Here is a 16,016-nt window from a genome sequence, read left to right as displayed (position 1 = left end):
TCCTATCACAAAACGCTTTCACAATAAATAGTTCTAAGTAGAAAGCTGGTTCCATATGAAGTAATTTCTTGAGTCCTGCATCTACCAGTATTATCAATATTTTGTCAAAATGAAATTCTTGTACATTATATAAACCCCAATTATTTTTTAAAAATGTTAATTTTACTTTCTTCCAGCTCCTCTTCCAGACTTGCTTGTACTATGAATATAAAAAAATGCCAACCAAAAATAGTTGAGCGGGTGGCTACTAGTGATGACTGATTTTGAATTGTTTATTGTCTTAAAAAGTTTGCGGATTTAGATGTAGGCAGTCATGGGAATCAGATGTAATTGTTAATGTTATCCCATCTCTTCTGTTTCCATTCATTTTTATCCACTTGTGTTCTGTGTCTTCAGACAGACTGTAAATTCTTTCAAGCTGTGGCTGTTTCTTGTGTGTCTGTACTGCAATCAGGACAAAGGGGCCCCAGTCAGACTGGGTCCTCTACACACTAATTTTATTCACAATGTAAATAATTATACTCACTGTTATTTTACTAGGACAGTCATTAGAACAGAGGCCACTAAGAACTGTGGAAAAACAGAAAATGGGTTTGTAGTTATTATATTGTCAAACAATTTCACAGTAAGCATTACCTCTCTCTGAAATCTATTAGTATATGGCATCAATTCAAGTTATTCTACATAGAAGCTTGCCTTTCTTGTAAAATAGTTAATGAAGAGAATAAACTGCTGTAGTATAACTTACATTAACATTTAAAAGACTATTGATCCATTTAAATTATGCTTATTTGCAGAAGTTAATTTGCTAATCACTGCTCTATTACATTTATTACCTGATTGGTTAGTGTAGTTCCAAAGATAGATTTGCCATTTAAAAAAATGCAAACAAATTAAAATGTATACTAAAAATAGCTGCATTATATATTTTCTTATTATCATTTATTTCAAGGACTTGTGATACTCCTACAGTTTACTTTTTTTTTTTTTGGATGAAAAAGGAGTCAGCAAATTTTAAGGCAGTAATAAAACTGTTTATATTTATGAAGAATTATAGCATGACTTCCGAGGAAAAATGCATAACAATCATTCTCTGATTATGTTTAAACCTTACTAGATTAAATAAACATTATCACTTAAATATTTAATTAAAGGGAGGACATGAAAGCAATCTGATGCATAATCCAATGTGTTCTGTCACATCACCTTGAACAAATAAAAAAAAGTGTCCTGAGCGCACACAATGGATCATTTTGATTGGAGAAGACTAAGGCCATGACTACACTAGGAAATTATTTCAAAATTATTAAATGCAACTTAAGAACTTCCGATTTAACAAATTTGAACTTGCATGTCCTTACTATGAAACCATCTAAATTAATCCAAGGCAGGTTTCATTAATGTGGATGTGCTATCTCGGACTCAGAGCCCCTGGAAGCACTCTGAGGAGCCACAGGAGGCCTCCCAGAGGTGAATTAGTTTGACTTAGTGGCACCAGAGCATCCACACTATTGTTATTTCAAACTTACAAGTTTGGAATTAGCATTATTCCTGATGAAAAGCACAAGTACAGCATTCAAATTCTGCGGCCTGTAATTCCAAAAAATGGGCTTGGTAGTGCCCATTCGAACTTGAGCAGTTTATTTTGGACTAAGGTTCAAGTGTAGACCAGAGTTAAGACACTGCCACCTCCTTTACCCTGTCATTTCTGGATAGCCCTTGAACAGGGGATGTTATCTGTCCGGCTGTCTATTCATATAATGGTTCCTTCAACACTGAGATTCACACAAAATACATGCAGCTTTTACTCAAGTGCCTGTTAATGCATTAAAATATAACTTCTTATAATTTCCTTTAATACAAATGAAAGTCTGTCTCTGAGATTTCAAATGGCTGCAGATTTTCGTCTGTCATTTCATGCATGAATGGGGTGTATGTGAGTGCAAGCTCTAGAACTGAGAACCTTTGAAGTGAGAACATCACACTTACAATGTACAGATAATTAACAGATGTGCATTTCTCTAGTACTATAAACCGATAAAAGATAAACTCCAATTAATTAATTAATTAATTAATGTGGTGTCAATATCTAAAAGCAGAAGGTAAATGAGTTGTACTTTCCATATTTTTTGAGAGAAAGAGAGCTGAAAGGAGGCCATCTTACGATGGGGAAGCCCAAAAAACACTGTGAAACACAACTAAAGCCATATCTCCACTGTGAGGAATGACATTGTTATGATGGTCTAACTCAAAGTACAGATGCAGCCTACAGCAGCAGAAGAGGTTTTTCTGTTGCTATAGAAACACAGACTCCCTGACTGACAGTAGCTTCTTCCATTGACTTGAGGGTTAGGCTGGCATAGCTAAATATCTCAGTGGTGTGGATACAACAAGACTCTGCAGGATCTGTGAATCTGAGTGACAAGTGATAGTATTTTCCCTCAAATCAAGCATCCCTACAATTTCTTCTTTCTCTTCCCTCTATTCAACAAACATAACCACATCCTTCTCTAAGCTGTGATTAACCAACTAACCTCTTCCAAGCCCTAGCCAGGCTCTAAGAAAAGTCATACCCAAGCTGAATGAAAGTCATAAAGCTATACGTCATCTACAGACAGCATTGGCCTCACCTACCACCTCATACATAATATACTGAACAGGAGAAGATTACACTGTTGCCAAATGCTTCTTTCACAAAAAGAAACAGAAAGGTCTTTCTCTACACTTGGGATTAACATTCAAAATTTGTTTCAGAAAATGATACGAAAGAAAACAATTTCTTAGGATCAACACCAAGAATGTATGCCATCCCGATCAAATTATTTCTGGATTACTCTACTGTCTCTGAAATCCATCATCCAATAGGGGAGCCGACTGGAACCTTGGGCAAGGTCGGGGGTGAGGACAGCTCTATGACCCTGGAAGGGATAGGGCTTCAGGCAGAAGGCACAGGGGGGTATGGGGGTACTGGGCCCTCTCAGAGCTGTCCAGATCTCACCACGCCCTCTGCCCACCAGCCCTCAGTACTGCCTACAGCATGCCACCCAGGCTCTAGTGGCGATTTATAGCTGTGGAAGTGGTACTGGCTGGAGCCCCAGGACATTCTGAATTGCTGGGCCCTAGGGTAGCTGCTCCTTTTGCTCTCCCCCATCTCCCGCTGGCAGGCCTGACATCCAAGATCCAAGTGCAGGGGTCTGCCCATGCACCAAAGCTGTCTGGTATGGAGGGGACCAAAGGAGAGGGAACATTCTCTTACCTCTGAATTCAGATTTATTGGACCCTTCATGTTGTAGGGGTTAATTGTGGAAGAACTCTGTACGTCTGAAGTACAGGGGTGGTGAGGCCTGCATTCCCCCCCACCCCATTCCCTGCTACTGATGAGCCAGAAGCAAGCCTCTAGGAACATATGCCACTGTAGCAAGAATGAATTGTAGATAAGGGCAGGAACACAACAATCCTGTTTACCAAATGTACTGATCATGTAAACAAAGTCAAAGGACAAGTAGTACAGCTGAGCCATACTGTAACAAGCGATGAGTAACCCTCGGAAACTTCCTAACTGCAAGACAGGGTAAAAACATGTATATAAGCTACACAATGGTATGGCAATTTGGACCTCACCGATGGGCTTTGGTACCGGTGCCTCAGAAGCCTACATGATCTCCCGCTTCATCTGCAGCTGAAACGGGGTCCCCAGCTTGCATAAGCGATGTAAGACACTGCTTTTCGTGTCATGAGAATGGACAGCATTTTACAGTTCTAAGAAAACCAACTTTCAACTTCATGGTTGATCTCTCTTCCTCTTCTCTCTGAAAGTATCTTGCCTACTCTCCACCTCCTCATCCAAGGGAATTTTGAGGCTTGGCATGTTTTCAATGAAACATCAGTTACAAGTTCTATCAAATAAAAAAATTCTGCAAACTATCCTGGCCTCTGTCCCCAAGGTCATCACAATTTCTCTCAAAGCAGATTGTATTATTGTTGTCTTTCTGGTTGCACCCAAACATCATAAGGGAGGAAAAATGTAAGTTAGATGTGAATAATACCTAAAATGAATAAATATGTATATAGTAGAGGCATTTAAAGTCTCAGGTACAAGTCCTCTCATTACTATGCATCCTGCACTCTGTGAGAACAGCAGTGATTTTTCAGGTGCAGACATCACACATATCTTACAAAAAGTCTGTAAGGCTCCTACAAGGTCTTACCATTCATACTTCTTCTAATACTGTGGAGTTGATATCTTGATCCATGCTGATGCAGTGTTTGATAGAAGGATTTTATGGAATATATGGCCCCAGTTACCCTTAAATTCCTTTTCAATTCTACATGGGTAAATTAAATCCTTCTCCCTCCTTCCCTAGGGATGATTTACTACTTTCTAATTCACAATGTGAAGACTGTATGACATGGAAGAGACTAAAAGAGGGAACATTTTCTTACTTGTGAATTCAGGTATCAGGATTCTTCATGTCAGACAATCTCACTCATCCTCAGAAGATCGCAATATATCCAGAATTGCTTCTCCCCTGCCCCCCGAATTCTTGTTTACTTGTTAAGTAGTTAAAATGGAACAGGGAGTTCCTCTGGGAAATCTTTTAATTTAATTTGAAGTTTTGCTGTGTATGTTTCTAACTGAATAAAACTATTAATTTTTTCATCTTTAGAAGCTATTATTCCACAGACTTCTGGCTGAGTGGTGGTCCTAAGCCCATGATACCTGGCTAGCCTCCATTTGCCACGGAGATAGGGAATGCCCCACTATGGAGAATGTCCAACATGGAGGGGCCTAAAATAGAAATTCAGTCTAGACAGAATTTTCCCTATCTAGCTTATGGACTCTAACTAGCCAATTTTTATAATGAGGAAAAGTAGTGTGGTCTAATAGTCAGTCAAGACTAGGAGCACGAGTTCTGGGGGGAATGGAAGCCAGCTTCTCTATAGCCTCTTCAATTGTCTCCATGTGGACCACACCCACAGGCCAGCGAGGGGCCTAGTTGTGCTGCAGCCTGCATGGACCTTGCTCATTGCTGTTGGGAGTCAAGTTTAACATCAGTTCTCTCCATTGTACTGGTATGGACTTAGCTCACAAGTCAGCCGGGAGGTCTGAGTTCCTGTAGCTTGCTGTCTCTGCAATTTCTGAGTGGGGGGAAAAGAAAGAAAGAAGCAATACTGACCCTCAACTCCTTCTCAGAAAGTGAAACGTTTTAAAGTTTAGCAATTCTGAAGGGAAAACTTCAGAAGCTAATGAATCTTAAACATTTTGTGAAAATTCTGCTACAAAGGAAAAGAAGGAGTCTGTTGCATGTGCCAGTTGGAGAAAGAAAATTCTAGAGAGTTCCTCCTAAGGGGCAAGCCTTGGCCCAGGCTCAGAGTGAAGATGTGATTTGTCATGGACATGGGGAATGTTCCGCTGTGAAGACTGTCTGACATGGAGAGTACAGCAAATATGATTTTAAGATGTTGTTGGTCAAAATTTGTGTTTAATATACTTGATAATATCTTTTTAAATGCAGATAACAGAATTAATTAAAATAAAAAGGAAACAATTCTGAAACAATAAATAACCTGTTAGAGTTCTGTACAGTACTTAGAATTCTTCAACTGCAACAGTCCCCTCTATTTTTAAGGCTTATTTTTGATACTCTAATACAACTATGTCTTTCTTTTCTAGCATTATCATACTTAGTATAATAGTTAAGGTATTCACACTGCTGTCATGAAGTTCCATTGTTATATGATTTTATGGTGATCACTTACCAATAACTTTAACAAAATAAGCATCTGCTTCAAAGTTATTCTTTAATGTGTGAATGGCAAAGTCACCGTTGAAATAGCCTTTGCTTAGTACAATGATATCTAAGATTCCCTGTGAGGAAAAGAGTAAAAGGTTAGGATAAATTAGCAAAATAAAGAACATCTTAAGTAGCGCAAGTATACATCCTCTTAGAGATTTCTTAATTTATATGCTTAATGAGATTTATAAAACCACAAACAACTTTAATTTTATATTAAGATTCTAAATCACCTCGATTAAATAATTACATGTAACAAAATGGAATAAGTTTGCTTCTCCAACCACTCATCCCAAGTCAGAAGAGGTATTAAAACCCCTTTTAGAGTTCTGAACAACTTTTCCCCTTGATATTCCCACTCCTCAAAGCAATGTGCACTTTGGACAGCTGAAAATGACTTCCTCTGAAGCCCAATGGTTGCAGGACAGTGCATCTTGAAAAGGTTGAAGTCGATGGTGGAAAAGGTGAGTGACTTTTTGTTCCATCACTGTAAGGACTTGCTGCATGCCCTTGAGCGAACCATCAAACTTGCTACTTGGAGTTTTGTTGATTGCCCCTACAGGATGGTTGAGGTTGTCTACGTTGTGGGCATTGTCTCGCATGCATTTGGTCTATGGGTCACTGCTGCTGCTGTTGTCTTTGATAGGGGTAATTGTACCTCCTCCGGTATGGATAGTATCTCTTGCATCGAAAGGGGGGGTGTATACATCCCCGGGGTGCAGAGCGTAGGCTGAGAAACTTTTCCGGAGTGGAGGACCTCATCCATCTTTTCTGCTAACTTGTTTTTGTCAAAGGTGAGGTCTTCTACTTTTGTGTGAAGCTCCTTTGGAACTGCTGCGGAAATAAGCCAAGATGAGCGCCTCATCGCTATTGCAGTTGCAGTCATGCAGGCTGCTTGTGTCTGCCACATCCAGCGAGATGTGCAAGCTCGCTCTTGCCGCTGCAAAACCCTCCTGCACTAGGGACTTTAAGGCTGTGTCCAGACTCAGGGTTTTTTTCGAAAAAAGTAGCCTTTTTTCGAAAAAACTTCACCTGCGTCTAGACTGCAGCCGCGTTCTTTCAAAATTAAATCAAAAGAACGTGGCTTTTCTTTTGACGGCGGTAAACCTCCTTTCACGAGGAAGAACGCCTTTTTTCAAAAGTGCTCTTTCGAAAAAAGGTGTTCTTGAATGCCAACAGGGCTTTTTAGAAAGAAAGCATCCAGATGCACTCGCTGCTTTCTTTCGAAAAAGCGGCTTGCTTTTTCGAAAGTTCCGCATGCAGTCTAGACGCTCTCTTTCGAAAGAGGCTTTTTCGAAAGTATCTTTCGAAAAAGCCTCTTTCGAAAGAGGCTTGCAGTCTAGACATAGCCTAAGAGGGGACGTTTGCTTTCTGGCAGGTATTGAAGAAGCTGTGCTATCTTTTCATAATTGTCAAAGTTGTGATTCGATAACAAGGCGGCATAATTAGAAATACATAGGAGCAGGGTTGCAGAGGAGTATACTTTCTTGCTGAATATGTCTAACTTTTTGATATCTGGTGTTGTCTTATACTGCAGTGTTTTGGCCCGCTGTTGTGCTGCGTCTACCACCAGTGAATTCGGCTGTAGGTGGTTAAAGAGGAATTCTAGATTCTTGGAAGGGACAAAATATTTCTTGTCCGCTCTCCTGCAGGTTGGTGGCACTGAAGCTGGTGTCTGCCAGATGATGTCTGTCACTTCCATAATGGCTTCATCAATAGGGATGGCAACTTTCGCGCTCTGCCTTAGGTGCAAATTTTTCAGCAGTCGATGCGGTTTCATTTGTGCTTCTGTTATCTTTATTTCCTGGGACTGGGACACATGCTTGAAGAGGTCCTGAAACTGTTTGAAGTCGTCTGGCAGAGATGTGTCAGCTGGGAAAAACCCCTCATCCGGCGAAGAGGATGAATGGTCAGGAATTGGATTTTCAGTCTGCTGGTCCTCCGCTTCTGACAACTGTCCATCTTCCAAGTCCAACTGTTGTGTTGTGACTCCTGTGCTGCATGTTGGAGAAGACAGGTGATGACTATGGTGTTGCTGTGGCGGAGAGTGCCCTGCTGTCGGTGGGTTGTTGTGTGACGATTGTTGGTGCGCATGGTGATGGGAGTGTGAACATAACGAGTATGGAGAACCATGGCGATGATCATAATATTGATCCAATGGGTGAAGCGACGAACACCTGGGTAACCTACAACTGGTATGTCGCCTCTTGTAGGTGGCACATAAAGAATAGTGATAGTATGGTGACCACCTATATGGTGGAGAGTAGGATCGGTGCCTGTAGTAGTCGCTATAGCCTGGGTGTCCATATGGGGAATAGTGTCTCTAATAGGACTGCTGTCTTGGGCTGTGGTGCCGGTAGGTATGGTGCAGAGGTGACACATACATTGGAGGAGAAGGGGAAGGACCTGGTGAAAATCTTGGAGAAGGAGAGTGGAGGGGCCTCTGTCGTTGTAACAGATGCCTTCGCCAGAGGCTCTGCTTCTATCAATGCCATCTCCGGCTCCTGCTCCGGTGTTTGAGTAAGTTGTGGCACCGCTGTATTTGCCAGCGCTGGGACTGTTTGTAACGCAAGAGTACCACGCGGCGCCGGCAATGGTGCTTGCTGCTTTGCCTGAGCCGGGAGAATTCCTTCCAGTGCCACCGCCGTCTGCGTGGTTAGCTGTTGCTCTGGTGCCGTTTGCGGAGTTGAACGGAGCAGTGCTGGCGCCCTTGTAGTGCAGGCGCTGCTTGTTGCCCCCGAGGCTGCTTTTGGTGCCGAAGAGGCTCTTTCGGATGCCGCTGCCTTCTTCGCTTTTGTCCCTGACCCAGGTACTGAGGATCGCGGGACAGAGCCAGAGGACCCTGGCTTATCTCCCGCTGTCCTGTTAGGCGGGAGTGATTTGGCAGGGAAGAACTTTTTTCTTTTATCTGCTAGCGGTTCAGGGGAAGAGACCCTTCTTTTCTGGGTCCCCCCAAGTTGGCCAGCATTCAAAGTACTGGGGTCTAGTGCCTTGTCCAGAAGGAGCATCTTGAGGTGAATTTCCCTGTCTCGATGATTGCGGGTTGTCATTTTTGAGCAGTGCCCGCATTTTTGGGTAACGTGGTTTTCCCCTAAACAGCGTATACACGCTGAATGCCCATCTGAAACTGGCATGGGCTCACTGCATAGGGCACAATTTTTAAAACCTGGAGATCCAGGCATGACTGGGTTAAAGTTTTTCTGTTAAATTCCTGGAGGCTAAGCTGTTAGTTACAGGAGGGAGCCTCAGTTACAGGAGGGAGCCAAGGGAAGCTGAGGTTTCAAGGAAGTGCTAACAAGTTTCTTTTCCTCTTTTCCTCTTTTTTTTTAAATAGATAAGAGAAGAATAGTGAAGAAAGGGGCTAACTATTTACAATTAACTAATTATAGATCCCCTGAAGGGAAGGAGAATTGCTGAAGGGATGAGAGAATCGAAGCTTCTTCTGTGGCCAGGGACAGTTGAGAAAAACTGACAGGTAAGCCGGGTGCACGTGAAGATCAAAGGTGCGAACGGTGTGTGCTGCATACCATCCATGCGTGGCCCGGCTGAATACAGCTATGCAAAGCCTCCCAGCTGCGGCGCCAGGACTAGCCCGACACCATGAGTTGAGCACCCATGGGGACCACTCGAAGAATCTGTAGTTTCCTCAAGAAGTCAGTGGTGTCTCAAAGACATCTAGAAGTGCTGTTAGAATAGGGCCCGAGGAGTGAATCAACACAGTCAGATAATCCTGCTGTCAGGATGCCTATGCCTGAGATGATGGGATGTCTGGGATTTCCAGGCTTATGGAATTTAGGTAGCAGACAGAATACTCCTAAAGTTAAAAACCAACAAATAGTAGCACTTTAAAGACTAACAAAACTAGTTGGGGATCAGGGAGTGTGTTTGGGTAGATTTAGTCCTGAGCTGTAGCAGGGAGTTTATTGAGCAGATGGTGTAGTTTATTTTGGTATTTTTCTGTAGGATCAGAGGAAAGACACCTGTAGAATGTGATGTGAGTTGTCTGGAGCCTTCTGTTCATAATCTGACCTGTTCATGACGGCTATTGCACCCCTTTAGTCAGTCTCTTTGATTATAATGTTTGAGTTGTTTTTGAGGCTTACTTCAGAACTGACTTGTTAGTCTAAAATTTACGATTTCAAAAGACAGTTTTTTAAATTAGGTTTTTCTTAGAAACCTATGTTCATAAATAACTCTTGGTAAGTTTTGAGTAAGTCCACATTATGGTTTAAAGGGCATTTTATCTCAAGGCGGTTGTTACGTCTGATTCCTGACTGCTACTCTTTGCTATTTAGGTATAATTACAATGAAAGCATCAACTGATTTTTTTAAAAAATCCATTACAACTAACAAATTACATGTAAGTGTCTCTGACTGAAATAAGATTTGTTTTCTAAGAGACTGTCTCAAAGGCCAGGTCTACAGTAGGAGTTTAGGTGAAATGTAGCCACATAAAATCAATTTCTAAATGAGTCCACACTGCTGAACCCGTTCCGTTGACCTTAAGGGCCACTGAAGTTGATTCCTTTTCACAAGGAGTAATGCAAAATTCGACCTTGCATTGTCAAATTCACAGTAGTGTAGACCCAGCATTGAAAAAGTTGAGGTTCTTGCCTACGGGAGGTACCCCACAGTCCGCTCTGCCCAGAATTTGCACCTCTTCTGCTCTCCAGGTGAACAGGAAAAACCCTGGGAAAGTTTGAATTTAATTTCCCATGTGGCCAGTGTAGTATTCTTCCAGGAAGTGGAGTGTAGCAGACACAGAGGAGGGAAACCATGTGAGCTATTGCTCTGTCCCCGCAGTCCTGCTTCCCTCCCAATGGGATCCAGCCAGTGGGAGCTGCTTAGGCCATGCTTTCAAGCATGTGCAATCTGTGAAGCCCCTCCGCCCCAGAAAGGGCATGTGGTGCAGACACAGACATGGCCCCAGCAACTACCCGCTTTGAGTGGCATACAGGACATGGCAGTCAGGGAACCTGCCGAAGGGTTGTGCTGCACGGCTGGCCAGGAGCCACCTAGGGAAAGCACCTCCAGGCCAGAACCTGCACCTGGCACCTTACCTCCTTCCTCCCTCCCTCAAACTCCCTGCCGTAGGTCACAAACCCCTTCTTCCCCAGGTCACAGCCCAAACCCCTGCACCCCTGTCTCAAGTTACAACACCCTCCCAGACCCTGCACTCCCTCCTACAGCCTTCCCACAGGTCAGGTTCCTCTCCTGCAACCAACTCTCCTCCCAGGCACTGCATCTCCTCCCACAGCTTTCCCACAGGTCAGATTCCTCTCCTGCAGCCAACTCTCCTCCCAGACACTAAATCTCCTTCTGCACCCCAATCCTCAGCCTCATGTTACACTCTCTTCCGTCACCCAAATTTCCTCCCAGACCTTACACCCCTTCACCAAAATTCCCTCCCAGACCCCCACACCACCTTCTGCACCCCAACATAGAAGAGTGAGGCCCTTGACCACTTACAGATTCTTGGAGTGGCTCCCCATCAAAAATTATTGCCCAGTCCTGGATTACATATTAATATTAGTTGCCAAATTCTCTTAATGCAGCAATAAATTATTTTTCAATCAACAAAATTATAAATCTTTGGGTATTGTGATTAAATAGCCATAGAATAAACAGCCTTTTGTTTTAACTCTAGTGATAATGATATCAAAGGGCTGCTAACCCCCTTTTTAGTATAAATGTAAAATGTACACCAAAAAAAGTAACATGAATCTCTTTCAAGGTATTTGTTTCACTCAGTCTATCAAGCTGGAAGCTCTTTCATAAATTTCTAATGGTTACTCTTCAGTTTTAAAGGATTTGTTTTAATTAACTCATTAGCTTTTATTAGCTTGTTAGATTTTCCAGTCAAATACTAAGTAGTATGTTAGTGTGAAAGTTCAAATAGGAACAGGCGGATGGCAATAAAAGGCAGAAACACAGTAAAGTGTGCTCAACTTACATCTTCATAAATGTCAAAGAAGGTTGCCACCACAGCATCTTTGATTTGATTTAGATCAGAGAGTTCCCAGTAGACTTTAAACATACGATGTACACTTCTGCAGCTTGCATTGTTACACGGGACATTCTCTAATAAAAAGGCCTGCTGATTGCTGTGAAAGAAAATAGGCATTTAATAGCTTATCTCATATAAAGAAAGAATTTGTATATCATATTTCACCTGTAATCTCTGATACTTAAATATTTATAACTTCATACCTCTTGACGAGCAACTATAATAAAAAGAAGCTAACAATTGGTGGATACTTTACATTTATGTACAATAGATATTGTACAATAGATATTGTACATAATAGCCAAAATCACAGTAATCATGCCACTCTGGTCTATCCCAGTGAATTAAAGTAGACAAACACGACCTAATCAATAGGGATTATTTTACTAACCAGTCCCCTCAAAAACAACTTATTTTGTTTTATTCCTGGAGCAGAGGTCATTTGTACTAAATTAATTTAATGATTAAAGAGAATGTGAAGAAAATTATTGTAATTCTCAATAATGTCCAGCCCAACTTAAAGCATTTCCTTTAATAAAAATGTAAATGAAATACTACCTAAATAAAGAAAATGAGCCTCTACCCTTGTATCAATATATCAATGACTTCATGAATAAAATTACTCAATGTTAAGGATTTTTTTTAGTAAATTCAAATAGTTACACTAATTTCCTAATCAATACATTTTCCATTATTATTTTAAAACAATAACTTTAATAAACCAATGGTACAATAACAAAAAAGATATAAAAATAACCTGAAATTAAACATTTGCTAACCTCCAAAAAGACAAATAATACAATTACGTTGTGACAGTACAACAAGGAGAACAAAACCTGGTGTAGTGGTGCTGTAACTCAATCCAGCAGGGAATGGATTACAGATAAAACAGAGTATGATTGGGCAGTCCCAGCCAATCAGGGCCAAGCTGGGCCCTATAAAAGACTGCATGGGCTTAGAAGTGCTCACTCTTGCTCCAGCTGTGGAGCATGAAGGACCTTCTTGGGAAGCTGCACAGGGTATCTGAAACAAAGCAGGCAAAGCTGGGAAGTTCTTAGCCTGATCCAAGTCCCATGGTGCAGACCTAATCCAGAGGCCTGAGGGACACTAAGGCTGCAGGGAGGCAGCCAGGGCAGACGAAGGTAGCAGGTCCACAAGCCCCTTACCAATGACGAGTGGCCATTTTAGACTTCAGTTTGTCCCTGAGGCAGGGCTAGATGATGGCTGGCAGTGAGTCACTGAGGCAAGATGGGTATAAAAGGACTGGTGTTTCTTGGGAAGGGGACTGCTTTAAGGCAATACCATGAGCTTGAATGGACACAGGACCTAAAGAAGCACAGAAGACAGATAACTGATAGCAAAACACTGGTTGTCAGAGGATGCTCCACGGCTGAAGGGGGAAGAGGGAAAAATGAGTTTTGGGGAAAGATTTTGCAAGCTGATGATCCCAAAACAGATTTAAATGCTACAATTGCAATGGATAAGATGAATGTTCTGAAGTGCTACGGTTTGTTACACTGCAATTATCCCCCTCCCCCGTCTTCCCTTATTTATTCTTGGATCTGGACTTTTAATACTCCAGTCATCTGAAGAAGTGGGTTGAGCCCATGAAAGCTTATGATACCATCTACATATTTTGTTAGTCTTTAAGGTGCTGCTAGATTATTTGTTGTTTTTAAAGTGTTTCCAGTTACAGACTACCCCTCTGAAACTTACAGCAAGTTTGTGACAAGTCCAATTTCTTATTTTAATGATATTTGGTGGCTTTACTATCACAAAACAAACCTTCTGAGTCTGCCAAAGAACAGAAGTCCTGAAATGGCAAAATGATATCTCTGAAAGTCCACACTTAAAAAGGGGGGGGGGGTCAGTAGAGGGGATAGAAATCAGCACACTATAAGTTACACTAATTTTTAAAAAAGAAAAGAGAATACATAATAATTAAATAGAAATACTGATAAAAAGCAAAGCAATCTAAGCCCACCAATCAAAGGAACTCTTATTTGGGACTGCCACATTACCCTTAGTATGCTATACATAACATGAGAAAAAACATTTAATTCTCCAGGAAGTGCTGAGTATGCAGATTGGTATAAATAACTTATTTACCACCTGTGTGACATTATTCCAAACAATTTATGAAGTACAGTCAAGTGAATGTAATGTTTAGTGTAATGTGACCTTCCAGAAAAAGGCTGTATATTACTACAAAGCTAAACTAAACAGGGTGAGGCATGGCTTAAAAAAATCATCCAAGAAGGATATTCTGATTTGTGTCCACCTCAAGCTTATTTTAATATATTTTTTGGGAAATAATAGTAAATATCCACTGCTCAGTTCCTCACATGCACCTGACTGTGTGTCATTCTATGAACCTTATTCTGTGTACTTTACAATGACTGTTAGTTGTATCTAAAAGAAATCTGAATGACTATTATGTAGATACAAATACATATATTGATCTTTATCTTTTATATTTATTCAATTTCAGGCTGCCCCATCTAATCTGTATATTAAGGAATATTTCTATTTTACCCTACATTTGCCCTGTAGCGTAAATAATAATGAACTACTAAGAAACATTTTATTGAATTTGTTTCAAGTAATAGTGATGCAAAGGATCGTACTGCATGTTACAAATGTAGTATTTTGTACAACAAAGAATACCACGAAAACACCTTAAAATATAGTGTTCTGTATCTTTATCTATTTATTGATCATCTGCTTTGAATATGGATAGTCGTGTTCAATTTCCTAGTTGTACACTTTATGGCCATAGACTGCTATTCACAGGTAAGGCCCACACATATGGATGTATAATAAAATGAGAATATAATATTTGTCAGTGTAAATGCTTAAGTTACTACTTTGTTCAAATGCACTATATACTTGGAAAATAATTTGTTAGGTTTTATGTTTATAGTTTAATACCCATTTGCCATGCTTTTGGTATATTACATGAAAAATGTGTTGAAAATAACTGCTTACCATTAATTTTATTACAGTTTAGAAAAAACACTTAATAATTTACAGGTGCATATAGAGTACTTAAATTAGTTTAGCAACTCTAATAATATTGAAAAGACAGTACAAAAAACTGAATACATTAGAACAAAACTGAAGAGGTTAACTTTTGTATAGTAACTTGATTTAAAGCTTCTTACCTATTTATTATAATCTGAATAGAGGAAACTCCAAGAATTTAAATACAACCCTATTCAAAAGAGAGAAGATAGATGCATTTGTGTTGCCTAGATTGGAATTCTAATCTGCAGCTTCTGATTCAAGTATTTAAGTAAATCATCCTTCATAGTCAGAAAACCACATAGCAGTCTATTTGAATTAAATCTCTTCTACTATAAGGGTTTTTTAGCTTAAAAGGCAAACTTGGGATCAAAAAACAAGTGTGTCTATTTAAATATATTAATGCTGTCAATGTTACAAGGCTGTTATTCAAAATCAGTAGGATGTGGCCGAAGATGAAATAGCACGATCTTATTCCAGATATAAAAACTAGGGATGTTAGATAGCAGGTAATAGAACAGTCAAATAACCTCATGAATTATTGGTTACTAAAGTATTCTATATAATCTTGGGGCAGGGTTGGCAACCAGTGCACTCCAGCCCCACTCCTGGGGAGCCCCCTGCCATCGTGTGCTGCTTCTCTATCAGAGGCAGCAGCGTGGGGTGCCAGGCGGGAGCTGGTCTGTGGGGGGAGCCAGTTTAAAAACCAGCTCTCTCATGGCCCAGCTGCCTGTCACCCCATGCTGCTGCCTCTGATACATGGACCCACAGACAGAAGGTGCTGTGGGGGGAGGAGGCCTGCCATGAAGCAGCCTGTCCGGCAGCAGTCCATGTCCATGGGGGGTCCCAGCTACCCATGGACGAAGGCTGCTTCAGCCTCTGTCTGCAGAGAGCTCTGATCCCCTGCAACCTGGGACTGCTGCCTGCCATGGACAGAGGCTGCTTGTAGCCAGACAAGAACCGCCCTGTAACATCCTTCTTTGCTTGCCTGGAGCATACAGGGCACACAGAGCAGTAAGATCCTTGACAGAAGGCCCAGATATGCAGGCTGCTGTGACCCTGGATGGCTGTAAACAGAGATAAGCCAATTGCTGACCAAGAGGCTGAGGAGTGCCCTTGACTGAAACCTATATTGATACTAACACACACTGTCCGGGGGGAGGAATCTCCTGCCCAGTAAAAAAATGTCC

The 16,016-nt window shown here is 41.2% G+C and overlaps 1 protein-coding gene across 2 annotated transcripts in view; it reads right to left on the bottom strand.

The window, feature by feature from the left end:
• The window catches only part of ITFG1 (integrin alpha FG-GAP repeat containing 1), a 214,019-nt gene that overhangs the window by 67,374 nt on the left and 130,629 nt on the right, over positions 1-16,016 (bottom strand). For both annotated transcript variants that reach the window (XM_075940203.2, XM_006121184.5), the window contains exons 11-13: positions 11,749-11,899; positions 5,761-5,869; positions 527-570 (exon numbers count right to left, since the gene is read on the bottom strand). In XM_075940203.2, the coding sequence (XP_075796318.2) occupies positions 527-570; positions 5,761-5,869; positions 11,749-11,899 (304 nt within the window). The remainder of the gene's footprint in view (positions 1-526; positions 571-5,760; positions 5,870-11,748; positions 11,900-16,016) is intronic.

Source organism: Pelodiscus sinensis, chromosome 12, assembly GCF_052426305.1.
Source record: "Pelodiscus sinensis isolate ZL-2025 chromosome 12, ASM5242630v1, whole genome shotgun sequence".
Classification (NCBI taxonomy): domain Eukaryota; kingdom Metazoa; phylum Chordata; order Testudines; family Trionychidae; genus Pelodiscus; species Pelodiscus sinensis.
The sequence above is the reverse complement of the archived record's forward strand: the minus strand, read 5'-3'. Positions and strand labels throughout refer to the sequence as shown.